At 40.3% G+C, this 20,011-nt stretch overlaps 1 protein-coding gene across 3 annotated transcripts in view; it reads right to left on the bottom strand.

Annotated features, from left to right (window-relative positions):
* ABCA1 (ATP binding cassette subfamily A member 1) overlaps positions 1 to 20,011 on the bottom strand; it is a 160,163-nt gene that overhangs the window by 83,023 nt on the left and 57,129 nt on the right. For all 3 annotated transcript variants that reach the window (XM_072604167.1, XM_072604178.1, XM_072604186.1), the window contains 2 exons: positions 8,695 to 8,816; positions 4,684 to 4,860 (listed from right to left, as the gene is read on the bottom strand). In XM_072604167.1, the coding sequence (XP_072460268.1) occupies positions 4,684 to 4,860; positions 8,695 to 8,816 (299 nt within the window). The remainder of the gene's footprint in view (positions 1 to 4,683; positions 4,861 to 8,694; positions 8,817 to 20,011) is intronic.

The raw sequence follows: 20,011 nt of genomic DNA, 5'->3' as shown, positions 1-20,011 counted from the left end.
GCTTATCTTCTCCCTCCTCTGGGCTCACTCCCATCATCCTCTATGCCCAGAATGCCCTCCTCATCTCTATCCATAGAAATCCTATTCAGCCTTCAGGGCCCCATTCAAATGTCCCTTCCTCTATGAAACCTTGCTTGATCAACCCTTGCTCCCACCTCCACCTCTGATTAAAAACTTAACCTTTCCTTCAGCTGTCTGAAATTTCCAGGGGAAAAGAACACGTTTTTTGTTCACTTAAAATCTTCCCCTCTTAAGTCATGCAGAGAGTGCATATTTGTGCATGAACTATCACAGACTAAAGCCCTCATGGTGAAATGGCAAAACCCCACTGACTCTCTGATCAGAGGACCCGGGTTTGACTCCTTGCTTGGCAGCTCAATAGATGCGTGACCACAGACAAATCATGTCCTTTCTCTCAACTCAATTTCCTTGGCCATGGAATGTGGGGGTTGGCCTAGTTGAGCTGCAAGATCCCTTCTAGTTCTATCTAATATCTACCACTTACCCCTTCTGTAAATGACTCCATTTCACAAGGGCATGTCCAAGGGAAAGCTTCCAGACCTTAAAAACCATTAGCCAGGGGGTACCAAGTCTGATATTCAGTTTTATTTATAGCCAGAGTCAACATTGAGTGGGAAAGACACTATTAAATGCTCTCAGAAGTGTTATTTCTGTTATCTCTTTGGTCATTTTCTATTTCTGTCCGTGTGTAACCATCTGAGAGGTTAATGGCCTTCGATGACCCCCAGAGTACTCTGCCAAGAGAGCCTTTGTCCAAAGGACCTGAGGTCCTCCGTCCTCATCTGAAGGAATGTGCTGCCCTCATCGATAAGCTACATTTGAACAAAACTCTTTGTGCCACAGAAACACAACATTCCCTTTTATGCTGATGATATTATAGGTCAAGACTGAATAATCACGCGACAACAGTTTCAAATGGGTTGTTCCCAATATGGGAATTAAATCTGCTGGACCGTCTCATCTTATGTGTTTTATGTTCAAATGAAACAATGTGTAAGGAAGTAACTTTCACATCCTGAAGTTCCAAGTTCAACTTTTCAAGTTCAAAACCTTGACTTTGAAGATAGCATTCGACCTCGCACAATTCCACTGTGAACCAGAAGACTGATAATGGACAGAATTCACTAAAGAGCTTCAGTCGAGTGATTCATCTCGTGCTTTTTGCACACCATCAAAGGGTCTCAGGGCCATTGTTTCAAATATTGCAAAGATAATATGAACACGGATGAGCGTTATTAAGATGGCAGGGGAGTGAGGCAGAGAAAGAGAAAACAAAGCCAGATGGAATACTTTACATATATTGAACCACATCAAACCGCAGGCATAACTAACATCCTAGGAGCTCTGGCAAGGTTAGCCTGTGTTTGAATTTGTCCCAGGTGGGCCATAAAACAAGATTTCAATAGCCAGGATTTGTAGCTATCTTTTATCTGTCCATTCCTTTACATCCTATGGCCATTATTTTTTAAATGCTGCTATTAGCACTCATTGTAACTATGATTCTTCTCTCATGATTGGACACGTAAGTAAAGGTACTGTGATGCAGAGAAAATGATGGGTTTAAGAATCAGGGAGCCCCCACTGTAACACTTACTAGCTATGTTATCGTGGGCAAGGCACGTAACCTCTAGGTGCCCGTGGCAAATCTGCAGAGCTCATATACTAAGTCAGATGATTTGTGAACTGAATTCACACACCAGGAGTTTCCTAGAGTCTCTAGGCATTTGTGTAATTGAACATACTAATCCCAGGCAGGGTGTCCTGGCATTTAATGGAACTCAATCCATCAAATCATCTAACATGAGCTCTATAGATTTGCCTGAGGTACCTGGAGGTTAAGTGACTTGCCCAGAGTCACACAATCAAAAAACCTTATTTTGCTTAAATTATTTAGCTAAATTAAGTTGTTCAAGTGAAAAAAAAAGAATATGGAGAATACATAAGTGAAACCAATTAGCATACTCAGGATGCTATGCTCACAGTCAGTTTAAGAGTTAGAGGCCACCCCATCTGAGAAGTTTTAGACTAAAGTGAATATTCAAACACACAGGATGAGTCATCGGACAAGGGGAGGAATCTGGGTACCAAGATAAAGCAGCATGTCTGTAGGGCCCAGGCATGACCTTGGCCATGCCTAGCAAAGAAATCCTTTCCAAGTCATCTGTATTCCAAGACCACTGTGTAGGCTCTCCAGCTCAACCGCCCAAATATTTGTCACCAGGAGAAAAAGTCTGTGTTGCCAGCAAATATTTCTCAGAACAGAAGTGAAGGGATTGCTGGCATTTTCAGAAGTTCGAGGTCAACTAGTGGTTGGCAGAACATTGCTGCCCACTGGGAAAAGGGGAAAGGGGGGAGGCAAGAAAGAACCTTTGACCAGAATATGTGAAAGTAGATTAAGCATAACAAAGTGAAACCATTCCCAACGGCATCTTCACTGAGACTGTGCTTGCTTCTGGGAAGCTATGGACTTTGGCAGAAACTCCCAGCTCCCTCATGTCTTTGTGCAGAGGCAGCTACCATCATTTCGTCACTGACCCCCTGTTCCATCCCATGTCACACCTGCCTACCATTATCAGGACTGGAGTTTTAACCACGGAGCTGGAGAAAGCTTTGCCAAATATTAAAGAAAATTTCATTACTCTCAGGGAGGGGCATATGCATACCTTTTCTGAACACTTACCTTTGTCCAAGAAATACAGGGCACACATAGTTGTAAATGTATATATCAGGTATATGTTAAATGTTTAACGAATGAAAAAAAAGAAATATGGGTTACAGTTCAAAATGCTTGGCAGTAATTTCACCCATCGATATTCTTAAAACTATCTTTATATAATACAGCATTATAAATGACATTTACACATTGCTTTAAGATTTGCAAAGAGCCTGGCAAACACTGTCTCATTTGATCCTCAAAATAATTCTATTAGCTGCTATTATTATCCCCATTTTACAGATGAGGAAAATCAGAAATGAAGGTTAAGCCACTTGCCCAGGGTCACACAGCTAATATGTGTCTGGCCACATTTGAACTTGGGTCTTCCTGACTCTAGGACCAGCTATCCACCGTGCCTCGGCATTGTCTTCAGGTAGTCCTTTATGGCTCCTATCTACTGTATTGTCTAATCTGGGCCTCATTAGCAAGGCAAAGAGATTCAAAGAGGTAACATATTTTGAACAAAGTCATTCAGGGGAGAGAGGAGGGAAGGCCAGCTTGACATCTTGTGCCCAGCCAATAGCAGAAAATGTTTAGTGAATGCCTGCCAAAGTAGAACAGAATGAAACAGACATTTTGCAAGGATAAGGTTGCAAGCCTGCCAGAAATGCACAAAGCACCTGGAGAAGGTCAATGGGGATGGGAAACCCCATACTGCTCTGGCCAAAATCTGAAATGCTAAGTTTTTCAGACCTGCCAGGAAAGCAAGGCATCCAAAAGAGAGTTCAGAAAAACATATTGCCATATGCTGTGACCTTGCAACTCTGGGTGAGTCACTTCAGCTTTTTGCCTCAGTTTCCTCATCTGTAAAATGGGGATAATATCAGTTTCCTCATCTGTAAAATAGGGATAATATCAGTACCTAGCTCCTAAGTTTTTGTGAGGATTTAATGTTTCAATTATTTTAATGATTATTTTACAATTTATAATTAATCATTTTTTATATTATATTGTTATTTAAATAATTATTGTAAAATTACTAAATTATTGTAAAACACTTGTTGGCGCACAGCCTGGCAAATGGTTAGCACTATATAAATGTTAGCTATTATTGCCGTCATCATCATCATCACCAATATTATCATTATTATTGCCCTCCCACAGCTTCACAGTGCAAGAAAGGTTACAGGACGTGTGATCATTTGTTTTAGCTTCCTTTAAAGAAAAGTATCTGACAAAAACAAGAGGGCCGCCCATGGCCCTGTAGGAAGAGGGATATTTCTCCAGACCACATTAAATAATCGCCCCACAGATCACTCTCTCACTGAATAGGACACCCAGTATAAAAAAAAAATGAGCCTTGAAGCAGAAGTCTGCTATTAAATATAATCCCCAGCTTTCAACACTCATCCACCTGGGACACTGCAAGACATTACCCAGAAAAGCTGTAGTTCTTTAAACAGAGCAACAAAAAATGGGCGTGGCATGAGGGACCTGGCTAGACAGAAGTTTTGTGATAAAAGGCATTAAAACTGAGATGGGTGACCAAAGCTAATCTCCTTTCCTGTGGGTCTTTAGAAGCTGGAGAGACAGAAGAAGAGGGAGGTCAAGTCTAGGAGTTAAGAACTGATATTTCAAACTGTATGCCAGTCCTACAGCGTTACAGAAGAGAAAATAAGTAATTCAACAAAGAGCCTTCACATTCATAAAATATAATAAAATACTAGTTCACCATAATAATAAAACTAAAATAATAAAAAACAAAATGTAATAAAATAGAAACTTCACCCTAAAATAGTAGCTTCACCATCACATTAAAAAAAAACTTTAAATTGTGTAGGACTGGCATGTGCACCACTAGATGACCAGCTCCAGGAGAAAGAAGGTTATGTCTTAGCCACACCAGTTATCTCCACATGCGCCATGCCTAAAAGAGCACTCTACACACACAGTCGGCATTTCCTGGCTGTTTCATGGATTAAATGGTACACAGCATGTCTGCTTACCAGGAGAGGTTTCAGAAGGTCCACGTTGGAGAAGAGTACTTTTTCTGCTGCATCTAGTTTTTCTTTTGGCAGGTCACAAAGCTCTCCTATTTTCTGGTTGTGCGGTTTAATCCATCCTGTTAAATTTGATTGTTTGCATAGGTCTTTCAACTTCCACTTATAGCCATATAAAAAAGCCTGAAAAAATTGCAAACATACATGTGAAAATGGGTTATCTGGTTTGGAAACAAGGATCCCTTCATAAAAGTGCATCCCTTAGGAATCACAGTTAATTTCTTTCAGGGTACCTCCCAGGATGTGCATATATAAGTGACAGGCCAGGAGGAAGAAGTAAAAAAAGAGAGGTTGAGTCCCAACCAGGTTCTACTCTGAGGACTGAGAAGGAAAACATCACCGGAGAACATCTGCACTAGGTTCTGCCCAGTTTCCCAAACTGTGTTCCATTGATTCCTTGATCTCTTACACAATGTGAACAGGGGGTTCCATGACAAACTGTCAGTGCTGGCAATATTTCTTCCTTCTAACATGTCAAAAGATAAACTATTCATGTATCAAAAATACTTATGATGTGCAACAATTTTAGCTATGAATAAAAAGGTAATTTCCTCCATTTTCCCCCAAAATATTTCCAATCCTACTTTGTCTCTAGGGTGTTTCACCACCACCACCATCATCGTCATCACTAACATCTATATAATGCCTACTATGTGGCAGGCACTTTACAGACACTATCTCATATGACCTTCATAACAACCCTGAGAAAGGTAGGTGTTATTATTATCCCCATTTTACAGAGGAGGGAAGTGAGGCAGACTTAAGTGACTTTGTGCAACGTGACACACCTAGCAAGTGTCTGAGGTTGGATTTGACCTTGAGTTTCCTGACTCCAGGCCTGGAACTGTATCTATGAGGCCATTGAGCTGACCCCTCCAAAAAAACTGTAGCTAGCATTTATGTAGAGCTTTTAAGGCTTGCAAAGTTCTTTGCAAATATTATCTCATTTAATCCTCACAACTACCCTGAGAGGTAGGTCCTAGTATTATCCTCATTTTGCAGTTGAGGAAACTGAAGCAGGGATTTTAAGTCACCTGAAGCTAGTATCTAAGATTTAACCTCAGGTCTTCCTGACTTCAGGTCCAGAACTCTGTGCACTGCATGTCCTCAGGCCCAATATATCAGTATTTTGTGTTTCACATTTCACAATAAAAGAATTCTATGATCAAACTGGTTTGGAAAATGCTGAACCACTGCTCTGAGCTTTCCTTCAACTTGTGTCCGAAGTATTATCTCTGCTGGTCATGTAAGACAAAGCAGCAGCAGTCCCTCCCATTCATGCAGGACCTGTTTCCAATTCTTACTCTCTTAAAAACAGGAGCTGTAAGTGGCTCATTTAATTGGTATCTAGGATTTGGTCTCTTGGAACCAGTGTAAGTCAGATAAAAACTTATAAATTCAGTATCTCTGATAAATTCAGATGGGGTTTGAATCAGTTACCTTTTCCATTCTATGAAAAGAAAATTCCCACCACTGAAAGGTAATCAGCAAACCAAGATCATGGCTGTTGGAACCCCATTATCATAATGGGTGGCTATAACAATTATAAACTACGGAACAGCAGAATTCCAAAGTTGGAAGGGCCATCAGAGATCATTTGGGTCAATCAGGTGGCAATGGAGAGAGGGCCAGGCTTGGAGTTGAGAAACACTCATCTTCCTGAGTGCAAATCTGGCCTCAGACACTTACTAGCTATGTGACTCTGGGCAAGTCTGTCTCAGTTTCCTCATCTGTAAAATGAGCTGGAGAAGAAAATGGCAAATAGCTCCAATATCTTTGCCAAGAAAACCCCAAATGGTGTCACAAAGAGTCAGATACAACTGAACAACAACCAATAAAAAATTCAGAGATCAATCAGCCTAACCTACACCTGGGGACAAGAAGGCCTTGTTTAACATTCGCACACCGTTTCTCCATCATCCAAATGAAGCTCCTCTAGCAGTGAAGGGGCCACACTGACTAGGAAGGTGAAGGCTGGGCCATTCCACTAAAGGAGATCACTAATTCTTCAGAAGTTCTTTCTTACACAGAACCCAAATCTGCCTCTCCACTCTCCAACTCCCACCTCGTTCTTCTCTCAGGAGCTGAACAGAACAAGCCTAACTCCACTTCCATATGACAGACAGCCCTCCAAATACTGCAAGGTAGCTAGCATGCCCTGTACCCAAGTCTTCAAGTTAAACATCCTGGAAATGTTTGCTCCTTGAACCAAATCTCATGTCCCCTCATCATCCTAGCCATCATCTTAATGCAGATTCTTGAAGGGGCTTTATCTGGCAATATTTTTTCTTTAAAATCATGACTGAATTATTTTTGTTCAGTTGTTTCAGTAGGGTCTGACTCTCCATGACTCCATCTTGCAGAAATGTTCTACAATTTAGACTAGGCAATCCCACCCTCACCTTGACATCCTGTATCCCATTTTCATCTATATTAGTATGGTTTTCAAGCCTCACACATAGAACAAATCAAAGGGAAGGGCTACAGGCTTCGGTCTCATCCCTGGCTGCCTTTCCCTGTGTTGCTGGCCTACCACTAGTTTCATCTCATTTTCTCAACTGCCAGTCAATCAGGGTCATTTCCAGACACCCAAACAGTGCAGTGCAACCAGATTCCTTTTTGTGCCTACAGAGTCACACAGAATCATACAGGGTGGGACCCAATTACCATCTGAGTATGACCTAAGCAATGAAGATGTAATTGGTATAGATTTAAACATCTGATATTTGTATTTTTAATTCAGTGTTTATCAGAACATGGAAGTCAGGCAACAAAGGGAAAAACTGTAATTTTAAAAGGGGAGTAAGGTGGGGAATACTAAAAGCCCAGAAAGAGTTAAGATCCTAACAAGGTCATCCAGAGCTGAGTGAGTTGCAGAGCTAGGATCTGAATCCAGATATCCTGACTTAGACTCTGGTGCATTAAGACTAAGAGGGTGGGAGAGGGAATGTGGTCCAGGGCTTGGAGTCAGGAAAGTCTGAGTTCAATCCCACCTCTGATATTTAGAGTTGTGTGATCCTGGGGAAAAAAATCAATTAATCTGGAAAATGAGGGAGTTGGAATCAATGGCCTTACTTTTCACCATTTAGATTTTTTAAAATTCCGCATTTTAAGAATCAATGCCAACATTTTCACCAGTATCACCAAGTACAGAAATATGTCAGATTATACTCCTTCCCTAAATGGCTTTCAGTAATGGCTAAGACATCTATCTTAGGCATCTGTTCCCAGATGGGCCAGCGAGTGCCCTTGGAAAGACCATAAAGCTTCTCCGTGGATTGGTCAAATATTAGAAAGCAGTATGTTTTGCTATCTCCACTGTCCAGGATAGCTATAGCCATGAATGAAAGTGCAGAATTTTATAAGATTTTAAGATGAAAACAGTCCGCACAGACATAGCAATTATTGCCTTCCTACTTCAAAAAAATATATACTATTCTTCTTTATTTCATCCGTTTATCCTATTTCTTTAAGAAATTTTAAAAATCATTTTAATCCATCATCACAGAAACATTCTGGCTTATGATGCTGGAGAGCTGCGATTCCCAAACTAGGTTTTCTAACACTCCAGGGCATTATCAATTACAACCTCAAGGATGTTTGTGAAAATCTTAAAAAAAAAAGAAAAAAAAACTTAATAATGCCTTGGTTCATTCTAACTTGAAATATAATTTTTATCACATAAGTACTTTTAGCAAAGAGTGGGTAATCATTCTCCCCACAGCTCCCTACTCCTTCAGCCTACTAATAAACATAATTTCCATCAGATAAATCACTGCTATGGCCCTGGTAAGTATGGGTAACAGCAAAGAAGACTGGCAGGAGCTGAGCAGCTAAAATTAGTCTGGCACTCTCCTTCATAGTCTAGAGTCAAGGGGATTTTTCATTTCAAGGTAATCGAATGCTTCTACTTGCAACTCAGATTCATTGAGGAAATTGGAGATGACAGTATTCTACCTGCTGGAGACTTATATCGGTGTCCAGAACTTCCTCCACAGCTGGAGAGGACATGGTGAGGTTTTGCTTCAAAAATCCAGAGAAGGTTTCATTGTCCACCAGGAAATCCTGAAGCTTCATGCCTATCAGTTAAAAAAAAAATTTTTTGTTTGAGTTTATTTTATGAACTTGCCTGGTTTTGGAGGGAAGCGTGTTTACACATGCACCGGATGCTGGGGAGAGCGACACAGTAGAGAAAGGCAAGGGGAAGAAATAACGTTGACACATGTATCATCAGTATCACATCGCTTGCCTTCTCAGGGTGTGAGAGCAGGGAAAGAAGAAGATAATTTAGAATTCAAAACTTTTAAATATGAATGTTAAAAAAAATTTACATGTGATTGGGAAATACTTAACAAAATCAACAAAAATGTATTCTTTTAAAAAATGTTAATAGCTTTCGCTTGAAGTAATAATCCTAGTAGAGTTCATTTCAGCACATACGTGAATAAAGTCCAGTATCTTCACCAGTACAAGCAGGATGCTGGAGGATTATTTTTTTCTTTTATTTTGTAATGTTTAACAATCACTGCCATACAATAGCGATTTTATCCCCCCCCACCTAACCCCCACTACCCCCCTCCCTCCCCACAACTGCATACAATTCTGTATAGATTCTACATATACTTTCCTATTGAGTATATTTTCACTGTAGTCATGCTATGTAGTCAGACTAAGATAAATGAAAGAAATCGTATAACAAATCAGAACATGATACACAAACACATACACATACACAAACATGATCTGCTACAATATGTGAGTGACTTCCATATTTCTCTCTCTGAGTGTGGCAGGCATTTTGCCTTGAGATCTTCCATTGGGATTTTTTTTTTTTTTTGGTAAGAAGTTCTTGTGTTATTACAAAAATCTAAGTCTACCAGAAAAAACTCTCACACACTATGGTTGTTGCTGTGCATAAAGTTCTCCTGGTTCTGCTCCTTTCACTCAGCATCAGGTCATATAAGTCCTTCCAGGCCTCTCTGAAGTCTTCTTGTTCATCATTTCTTATGGCACAATAGTACTCCATTACATTCATATACCATAATTTATTCAGCCATTCCCCAATTGATGGACATCCCCTTGACTTCCAGTTTTTGGCAACTACATAGAGTGCTGCTATAAATATTTTTGTACATGTGGGACCCTTTCCCATTTTTATGATCTCTTGGGGATATAGTCCTAGTAGCGATATTGCTGGGTCAAAGGGTATGCACATTTTTGTAGCCCTTTGGGCATAGTTCCAAATTGCTCTCCAGAATGGTTGGATGCGCTCGCAGCTCCACCAACAATGAATTAGTGTTCCAACTTTCCCACATCCTCTCCAGCATTTATCATTTTCTTGTTCTGTCATGTTTGCCAATCTTATAGGTGTGATGTGGTACCTCAGAGTTGTTTTGATTTGCATCTCTCTAACCAATAGTGATTTAGAGCATTTTTTCATATGATTATAGATAGCTTTAATTTCTTCCTCTGAAAATTGCCTGTTCATATCCTTTGACCATTTATCAATTGGGGAATGACTTGTATGATTATACATTTGGATCAGTTCTCTATATATTCTAGAAATGAGGCCTTTATCCCCGAGCTTAGCTGTAAAAATTCTTTCCCAATTTACTACATCCCTCCGGATTTTGGTTGCATTGGGTTTGGTTGTGCAAAAACTTCTCAGTTTAATGTAATCAAAGTTATCCATTTTGCATTTCATAATGCATTCTATCTTGGAGGATTATTTTAATTGTTTAACTGTAGCCCATGTGTTCTGCTAAACTTAAATACTGTTCTCATATTCTCTCTGTCTCTCTCTCTCACATACACACACATTCTAGAACCTTTTAAAATGATCCTCACCCCTAACTACTGCTAAATGGCCACGAACCTTGTTCTAAAGCAAATGAGAGGATTGGTAGAGAGAAATCCTGACTCCTGACCCATGGGCCTAAGCTAAGAGTTATTTTAAGTCTTCCCAGTGGGCTCCAGGAGTTGATATTAAATCCTTCACTTTTATATAATGCTATGCACTCTGCAAACCACCTTCACATACATTACTTCATTTCTACCCAAAACCACAAAGGATTCTGGGACAATGTCTGGGTGAGGTCTATCTCAAGAAAACATAAAATTAAATATTACAAAACAGATGAGATGGAATTCAACAGAGGGTCCTTTTTAATACTATGCTGGTCCTGTACATTTTCTTAAATGATACAATTCATGAAAATGTGACATATTCTGCTTTTCGGAAGCATGCCTACTGTGTAAACTGAGGCACATCTTAGAGCACCAGCTACCTAAATAGACACCGTCACTTCCCAGCATCACTATTTTTCAGTTTTCAGGCTTTCTGACCGACTTCTGAAACCTCTCTTTGAACAGGACATGAAACTGAACACAGTTCTCATTCTGGCAGAACACCTCTTTCTGGTTTTCTTGTATTAGCATAACAGCTGCTAGTCTGGTATACCAAACCCCATGGGGAACTCAACTTCTCTTTTAAGATGAGAGGCAGTATGATGTTGCAGAAAGCCCTAGACCAGGGGGTCAGCATGCCTTAGTCCCAGCCCTGTAACTCTGAGCAAACTCTTCACTACTCTGGACTTCAGTTTCTTAATTTATAAAACAGGAGGTTCTGTCCTAATCCAAGGTATGGTTGCTATTTAAAATTTCATGATTTACACTAAGGTAGAAACAAACTCTGAGGTCCCATTTGGATGGCCCCCACATTTTCTGCATCCACTTCCTAGCCTTGTCTTTTTTTCTTTTTACTAACAAGTCCAATGAGATGAAAATAAGGTATTTAAGGTTTGACTAACAGCAATGATCTAGGTGTCTAATGTACTACCACCCAACTAATGACAGTTATCAGAATACCAGACAATTTTTAATTATATCTTTCTCAAGTGCTCCTCTCCCATTTTATTCATATCCCTAAATGTCTGAGGATTCCTGTCTCCTGATGCTTAATTTTTATTTTTTTTAAATTGTGAACTTCAATAAATATTAACAAAAAATGAATGTTTCAGCATACAAGGAATAAAAGAAAAGATTCTGCATGAAACCACGAACTTGTGCTACAAGACGTTTGGATTTTAATTGCTTAAATTTTTTAAAAGCATATGTTAAAATTAATTTAAATTTTGTTGTATCCCCAAAGCTTAGCGCAATGCCTTGGCTTAATAAAGGTTCACAGACTGGTAATCACAAACCTGATGCATGTGTGCCTTTCTGAACTGTGTTCATCTGTATGTTTTTTAATATATTTTTACTGATGCTCTTTTGGCACCTCTGTCATTCCCTTTGCTTATTTGTTATTTGCAACAAATAAATATCTTGATGCTTTTCTCGTAATGTTTTTATGTTCTCATGATGTCACAGTGTACACAACTGGCCTAGAGTTACAACAGGAAATTAGGTCAGAATTGGTGCAACTACAGATAACCTATGGCCAAGCTGGGAGATCTCTTCTGCGTCTAGGTTGGTTCCCGATCCAGAATCTTGACATCACTGACTCATTTCATGGTCTTCCACTGTGGCTATGACAAGTCCTGGCACAGCCCCAGAGATTCCATTTTGTACCAGAACCCCTGGTTATTTTCAAAAACAGTTCCTGCTCCCCAGAGGTCTTCTAGATCTAAAACAATAAATACAAAATGGTATTCCAGGAAACTATAGGGGGAAGTAAATCCTCTAGGGTGAGTCAGTCTTGTTCCCTGTCTCCTGTAGCCATGGTACTGATTCATAACTTTTAGGTTCAGGGTGGTGAGTTTATAACCTTGGAATATACAGTCACCCAGTATTGGTCAAGCACATCCACCCACTGGCAAGTAAGCTTCATTAAGCTTATGGCTCGTCCTGGGCTACAGCCAATTTTACGTGGACTCTTCTGCCCCAAAGAAGAGTTTTCCTGATAACCGAATCAAAACCTCAGCGGCAGCCCCGAGGGAACTTTAAGTGGTTTGGTGTGAGAAGATGGCCCATTTAGCACTTTCAATGCCTCCAGACCATGTGGTAAAGCTCAGCTGCCAAAAGAGTGTGCTGAGTGGGTTTATAATATTTCTCTATTATTGCAAATAGGGATCTATGTTTAAGGACAGCTGGATGTGCTCAAACTTTGGATTGTTTCACAATGAATCCTCCAAGGATGAGAAAAAACATCTAAGGCCCCTATTCTCCAGCTAGTCAAAAACAATTGGTGAGTTTCCATGTCAGAGTTAGCTGGAAATGGAAAGAGCAAGAAGGAATTATGAAGAGTCTTACAATCCAGTGTACTTAAACAAAAATTGGTGTACCTACTAAACTCAGCTCCAATTCCACCATCTGCAAGAGGGCTTTCTCGGGCCTTCCCTTTTTCTTCCTAGTACCTTTTCTCTGAGATTCCCCCATTTATTAAGTATATCTTGTTTGTAAAAAGTTGTTTGCATGTAGTCTCTCCCATTAGAATATAAGGTCCTTGAAGGCAAGAATATCTGGCACAAAGTAAGCACTTAATAAAAAAAATTTTTTTTTTAATCCACTCATCTCCATGACTTTGCACAGACTGCACAGCCCTACCCCCACCTCATTCGTTGAATGAACTCCCTCCTCACTTCCACTAGAGATTCCTTCAAGGCTCAGGAAAGATGCCATTCAGAGACATGCATAAAGTATAATGCCACCTCCTACATGAAGCCCTTTCTGACTTATCTCCCAGTAGCTAACACTCTCTTTTCTTCTCAAATTACCTTGTCTTAACCTATATATGTGCATTTCATATGTCCAAAAGAATGTAAGGTCCTTTTAGGAAGGGTCTACTTTTTTCTTTGCAGCTTGAACACCTAGCACACGGTTTTGTATAGAGTAGGTGCCTAATAAATGCTGAGTGTGAGGAAAAAGATATTTGAAACAATGCATGTGATAGGTGCATCAAAGAAGCAAAAAATAAGAAATGTGAAAGTCACCTTGCAGAATAGCTAGTGCAGAATTGAATCATTAGTGTGTGAATTGGTGACAGACTGGCTCAGACACACCAGAGGTATTCTCTAGATCCACAAAAGCTGCATTAGTCCTAGTTAGGGAAGGTAAAGGCCAAGATGAGTCAAAGACTGGGCCCAAATGGGCTGAGTCAGAGATGAGCCATGTGCTGTAGCAGGACAGAGAGACACAAAATGCATTCACAGTGTTTGGAATATTAGGAAGATGGTGCTAAATAAATGAGCTGACTCCTTCAGGCACAGTAGGAATGATCGATATTTACAATGGCTCACTCCAAACCCAGTAAGTGGCAGCAAGTAGTGGATCCCCTCTTCCAATTCCTCTCCCTAACTGCCTGCTGTGCTGGTACTGAATTGTGCCTAAACATTCATCTTCCATCAACAGAAGTCCAACGGTGATTGCCCATTGGAGACCGGTCTTCATCTGTAGCTATTTTTACCAAGAAAACTAAGAAACATCTGAAGACGCAGAACTGGTCAGAGAGGCAACTCATGAGGCTCACTAAAGTCTCTCTCCAATTTGAGACTCTGGACACACCAAGGAGGACCTTGCTTTGGAAAGTGAATCTTACATGGGGGTTTAGAAGGGAAGGGAGCAACCTTAGCCAACTCTGTAATCTGATCAGTTTGGGCACATCTCTCCTAGCACAGACCATGATTTCTTCATAGCTTTATTTCCCATATAAATGTTTGCTATATTTTTTCCTTAAACCCTCTATGGGGGCTCTATTCCTTTGTGCTCAAGGCTTTCCTCTTAGTCTGATATGTGGGACAGGGGGGGTGTTTACTAATGTACCATTCAGACTGTTAGTTCTGTCAATTTTCTTTCCTAGTCATAAATGTCCTCAAACATACTATCATACTTTACCACTTCAAATCACCTAGAATCATGGAACTTCAAAATTTACAAATGGCAACGTGGTCTAGCAGATAGGAAGCTGACTTCAAAACCAGAAAGATCTGGTTCAAGTCCTATCCCTGGCACATATCGTCTGTGCAAATCAATTAACTCTCTCAGCATCTCTCTAACACTGTAAATTACTGAGACAGGGGCAACCTACTTTGCTCAAGAGTTTCTTCACTCAGGAATTCCTTATACCAAAAAAAAACACAGGCTTAGTCTCTATCTCCTATGGCAGCAGCCAAGAGAGAATAATGATATTAAAAGGACAAGGGATTTTTGCAGAAACAGTTTGTTATTTACCAAGAACAGTCCAGCCCAACTGCCTTATATTTAAATCTGAGTCTTATTCTTACCTGTTTTAGTAACCCAAGAAACATACTTTTGATATAGATGAATCTAATAGGTCCCCCATTTACCTTTATGTCATAGATGGGGAAATGTGTTTCTTTTTCCCCAAATTGTTCACACTAAATTTAAATGCATACTGTCTATCAAATTAGAAATTCAGACTCCCCGAAGGAAAGGTCCGTTTATCTTGGTCTTTGTATTCTCAGAATGGAGGGTGAGAGGAGTACAAGTGAGAAGCTTAATAAATACATGTTTTTTTGAGGTTTTTTAAAGGTCCATTGTCTCAAAATTCATATAAAGAGCCAGGTCCTATGATCACTGTTCTTACATGACAAATGCATGAAGCTTGGCCCAAGTTTGAACTTCAACATATATGTCAGGCTTCTCACTAAATCAAAAAAGAACTTGTATATGTTTCAGTGGAAAGATATTTTCACCTCTGATTAACATTATTCAAAGTATATTTTATTCACATGGAAAAGTTTAGGTATATCAGATTGTATGTGAAATACCATCAGTTTCATTCACTTAGTATAGTTTGACTAAAATCTGTCTCTTCTCAAACTTCTTAGAGCACTCTGACTGGACAACCTGAACCCGGCACATCCTGCCCTATGACACAGTCATTTGGAGATGTCTTAGCCCCCACATTTTGATTGGAAGTTTTGTCTTACAGGGTGAGGACTCTGGCACATCGCCTGGCACAGCGCTTTTCACATACTGATTAAGAATTTGTTGAATTGGGTAGAAACAAGTGACCAAACAGACTCAAGAACAGTTTTTGTAATGCAAGTCTCTTTTTCAGTGTGTCTTTTCCCATTAAAGGGACTTTACTTTCCCTTAAGATTTCATTTGCAGCTTTACCTTCTGAGAGGGCACAGCTAAGAAAGCGGCTGGTTGGTAAACAAGAGTGTTTTCCCCAAACTGGACCTGTTTGTTTGCACCAGCACTTTTATAGCTTCCACTGACTATGCAACTGAGGCTAACTGGGAACAATCTTTTTTCACATAAGTCAATAATCTATAACAAGTCACAAAGGCAATCGTGTGCTCTGATGCTAACAGGTGCCCACCACAGAAGTAATGGTGATAATTCTAAGAAACAAGTACTTGAGGATAGCACTGACCCCAGAAAGCTGTCCGCTGATGCTAACAAAAGGTTAGCCCTCTGCCCTCTATCCCTCTGTATAATGGCTTAGGCTATCTAGCTTCCTGGAATGAACTTGCCCCACTGAGCACCCACTTGTCCCCAAACTTCCACCTGATAAAATACATCCCTTCTTAACCTGACCAAAGCCAACCTACTCTAACAAGTCTTCCTTGATACTATCCCCACCCCCATCCCAAAAACCTGATCACACTTTCCTCGAAACTCCTTGTATTGACTTCTCCTTTTTTTACTTTTTACATTCTACCAAGCTTCTATCCTTGTTCTGTCAGCATACATCTTATTCCTGATTACCGAAAACTCACTAAGGCAGAGCACTGTGTGCTATGAGGAGACCCAAAAGACAGAAATATAGGGTCCCTTCACTCAGGAACTTAGAGCTCTTTTAGAGGCAGACAGGACTGAAATAGATGGAAAAATTCAAATTCCTTTCAGAAAATTTACTACCATCATCTTTCCCACACACCCCTCTTTCCATCTTTCTGCTTCTTCCCCATCTTTCTTCTTTTTTGAATGGCCTCTCTGCTGACCACCCTGGATCAATGTGGCTGAGATCAGAGGAAGTCATTCCCCAGGCAGGCAGAGAAAGGCGCAGGACTGAAGGAAGGCCACTGGTTTCTTTTGCAAGACAACAGGCAGGTCTGAGCCTTGCAAAGGAGAAGGGAGGAAGGAGAAGGAGTGGGGGAAGTCACCCTCCCTGCTCAGTCTGGATGAGTATGCTGGGGTTACTATCGGTCAGCGCACTCTAGCCTACATATCTGGTTTCAAGAGCTTTGCTGTCATTTTGTACTAGCAAGAAAAATAACCACCCTGCCATCATGAAGTCTGAAGAGAAGTAGGTGGAGGAGGAAAACTTAAGAGGGGGAGGAGGAAGCAGGAGCAAAGAGATAAAACAGGAGGCTACCACCAGTTTAAAGTACAACTAACCACTAAAAGTCTTTACAGAATTTAGGAACCACCAAAGTACAGCCCGTGTTGATACTGCTAAGAGAGGAGGGCGCAAGGGGATGCTTTAAACAGTCTCCTTTGAGTCCCAGAACTCAAACTTCTAGTCCAATTCAAGATGAATTGAGACACTAATGTTTAATGAGATACTTAGAGACTTCGTGCTCTAGAAGTCTAACCTATCAGAGCTTGAGGAAAAGACACACTCCAACATTCTTCTCTAAATTTACACAACAGAGATTTTTGTGGCTTAGGGCTCCTCTTTCTCCTCTGCTTTTGGCTATTTCCAACTTTACTGAGTTTGATAAACAATCTGCTGGAGAAATTTCTCCTGTCCCAAAGGAATTTTAGTACAGACTCCAGAAAACAGAACGCAGGAGGGAGAAAGAATGGGCAAGAAAACTTAGTCCAATTAAGTGAACTGACTCCTTGGAAAAATGGACAGGATAGGAGTGAGAGGAACACAGTGAGGAATTAATGGGAGCTTCCCCATCTCCAATGCCAATTACATCTCATGGAGAATGAGATCCTGCTTCTCGAGCGGGATAAAGAAATGAAGGGAAACAAGGTTTTTCAGGCAGTAACAAGGTATCAGGCTCAAACCAAAAACAAAAACAACCCATTGCATTGAATCACAGTCTCAGAGCTAAAATATTTATTCTCCTAGGCCAACTCAGCGTTCAACATGTATCCAAGCAGGGATCCCCCTTCTACAACATTCCTAACAAGAAATCATCCAGTCTAAGTCTGGAGACCTCAACTGAGAGACAAAATAATTATCTAGCTCTAGAGGATATCTAGATCATTTTCAATATTTTCTTCCCCCTTCTCATAACATCTATTGCTCATGGGGCCAAGCAGATCCAGTCCAACCCTTCTTCCAAATAAGTACCCTTCATATCAGGGTAAACATTCTAGTTTTCTTTCATCTTTATCTGGAGGGGCCTCCTTATCCTTGTCCCCATCCTGTGGATACTCTTCAGGTTTCTGATGGCCCTCCTAAACAAACACTCTAGATCTCTAGATGCAGCTGACTATAGGTCTCCTAAGGCCCAAACCCAGTGCACACTCACTATCACACTGGAAGATCACTCCAGGTTCTCACCTTGGAAAAGTTTCTGATGCTCAGTGCTTCAGTGGCAAAAGCCTTTGTCCACTTCTCAATAGCAAAGAAAACAAAAGAGAAACTCTACATATAACTAACTTAAATATAACCAAGTCCAGAATTGCAAAAGTATATAAGCATCAATAATTTATTTAGGAAATTACTGTGAGATCTCTTTATTTTCCATTTAATTAACTTAAATTTTAAAAAGTAAAATAAATTTGACTAACAAATCTAAACAGATCATCATTTCTAGTCCTATTTACATCCAATCTGCTATCAGATGTGATGACGTCTCCTTATAAACTGTATTTATCTACAGTGGTAACAGTGGCAGTGACCACCATAAGGAACAAAGTAATGTGAAAAAGCCTGAGAATTGGGGGAGGGAGAGAAGGTTAGGATTCTATTCAGTTCAAAAAGGCCTTAACCATTAAAACAACGAACTTCAGAAAATTAGCCCATATGGAATGATCTTCCAGCACAGTACAATGAAAAATACACTGGATTCTGAGTCTAAGTGGTGGAATCCTAATAAAGCTGCCCTCAGCCCCAACATTCCAACTTTATTACAGGCCCACTGTATCTACCAATCTGCCCCCCCCAGTGTCCTAACTTCTGCCTTCCTATATGCCTCACTGCTCCCTAGAACAACAAGTGTATCCCTGAAACTCATTGTTCTCACAGAAACAGCAAGTGTATCCATGCACTCAACCACAGCCCCATTCATCTAGTCCTAGACAGGACCCCAATAGCTCAGCCAATCAGAAAGTAGTACTACCAGGATGTCCAAGCAGGATGTGGACCCCAAAACAACAGAAGGGACTTTCCTTAAGTAGGCACCTGCGCAGTAACAGTAAAGAACTGACCTCGAGCAAACATGACGTAGAGAGGCTTATTATAATATCATTATGATATACACATATCCCTCTAAATGGGTTTTTCTGTATGCACTGTAGGTAACTGCATGGACAGTTCCACTGTGGACCCTTCCTCCATGACCTAATCCCTTAATAAACTCCTCCTGCCTTTTTAATATTAATCACATTCCTCCATTATACGTAAATTTCTCTTATGTAACTGCATCTTTACCATATAAAAATCCATCTTGCTTTCTCCAAAGTTGCTGGTTCCTCTTGGAATTTAGCCCACTCCCTGAGAGGCAGGCTTCAATCTCAATAAATGCCTATACTTGGATTAGAGGTGATCTGACTCTGAATTCTTTGAGACAGTTCCACCACAACACATCACAAAACTCCAACAGTTTCTGGTGTCCCAGAGTTTAAACCTCAACAAAAGGACCTAGGTTCTGCCACTGATGACCTTTGTGAACTTGGTCAAGTCATTTAATCTCTTTAGGCTTTGATTTTCTTATCTGGAAAACTGGTGGATTGTTTACTCCCAGCTCTGAGTTCTATGAATCTTAGATTCAAGGCAATCTACAGAACTGCTGTGCTGAATGAAGCTATGACACAATCCGTGTAGGCACTGCTTATGGTCTCCAAGCTAGGATTTTTTTAAGCTCATATTTATTCCTGTCTAGGCATTCTCCTGCCTACTCAGGGCCTAGCCACACACTGTGCCACATGGTAGTGGTAGGAATAAATACCTCGTAAATTTTATCCAAAACAAAATTGTGCTAGCTCTCTCAAATTTGTGGCTGTGTCTACACAGTACCAAATCTTGGTTTGCTTTTTATGAAAAACTAACCAAGCAGAAAAAGTTTTTCATAAAACAATGTTTTATTAAGACTAGCTCCAGCCAAAATAGTTAAGTAGGCAGTTGGTGCTCCTGGAATTCCCTGTTCATCCCCCTTACACTTATCCACAACAATCCCAA

The sequence above is a fragment of the Notamacropus eugenii genome, chromosome 1, assembly GCF_028372415.1.
Source record: "Notamacropus eugenii isolate mMacEug1 chromosome 1, mMacEug1.pri_v2, whole genome shotgun sequence".
NCBI lineage: Eukaryota > Metazoa > Chordata > Mammalia > Diprotodontia > Macropodidae > Notamacropus > Notamacropus eugenii.
Note: the sequence above shows the minus strand (reverse complement) of the source record. Positions and strands in the feature narration are given on the sequence as shown.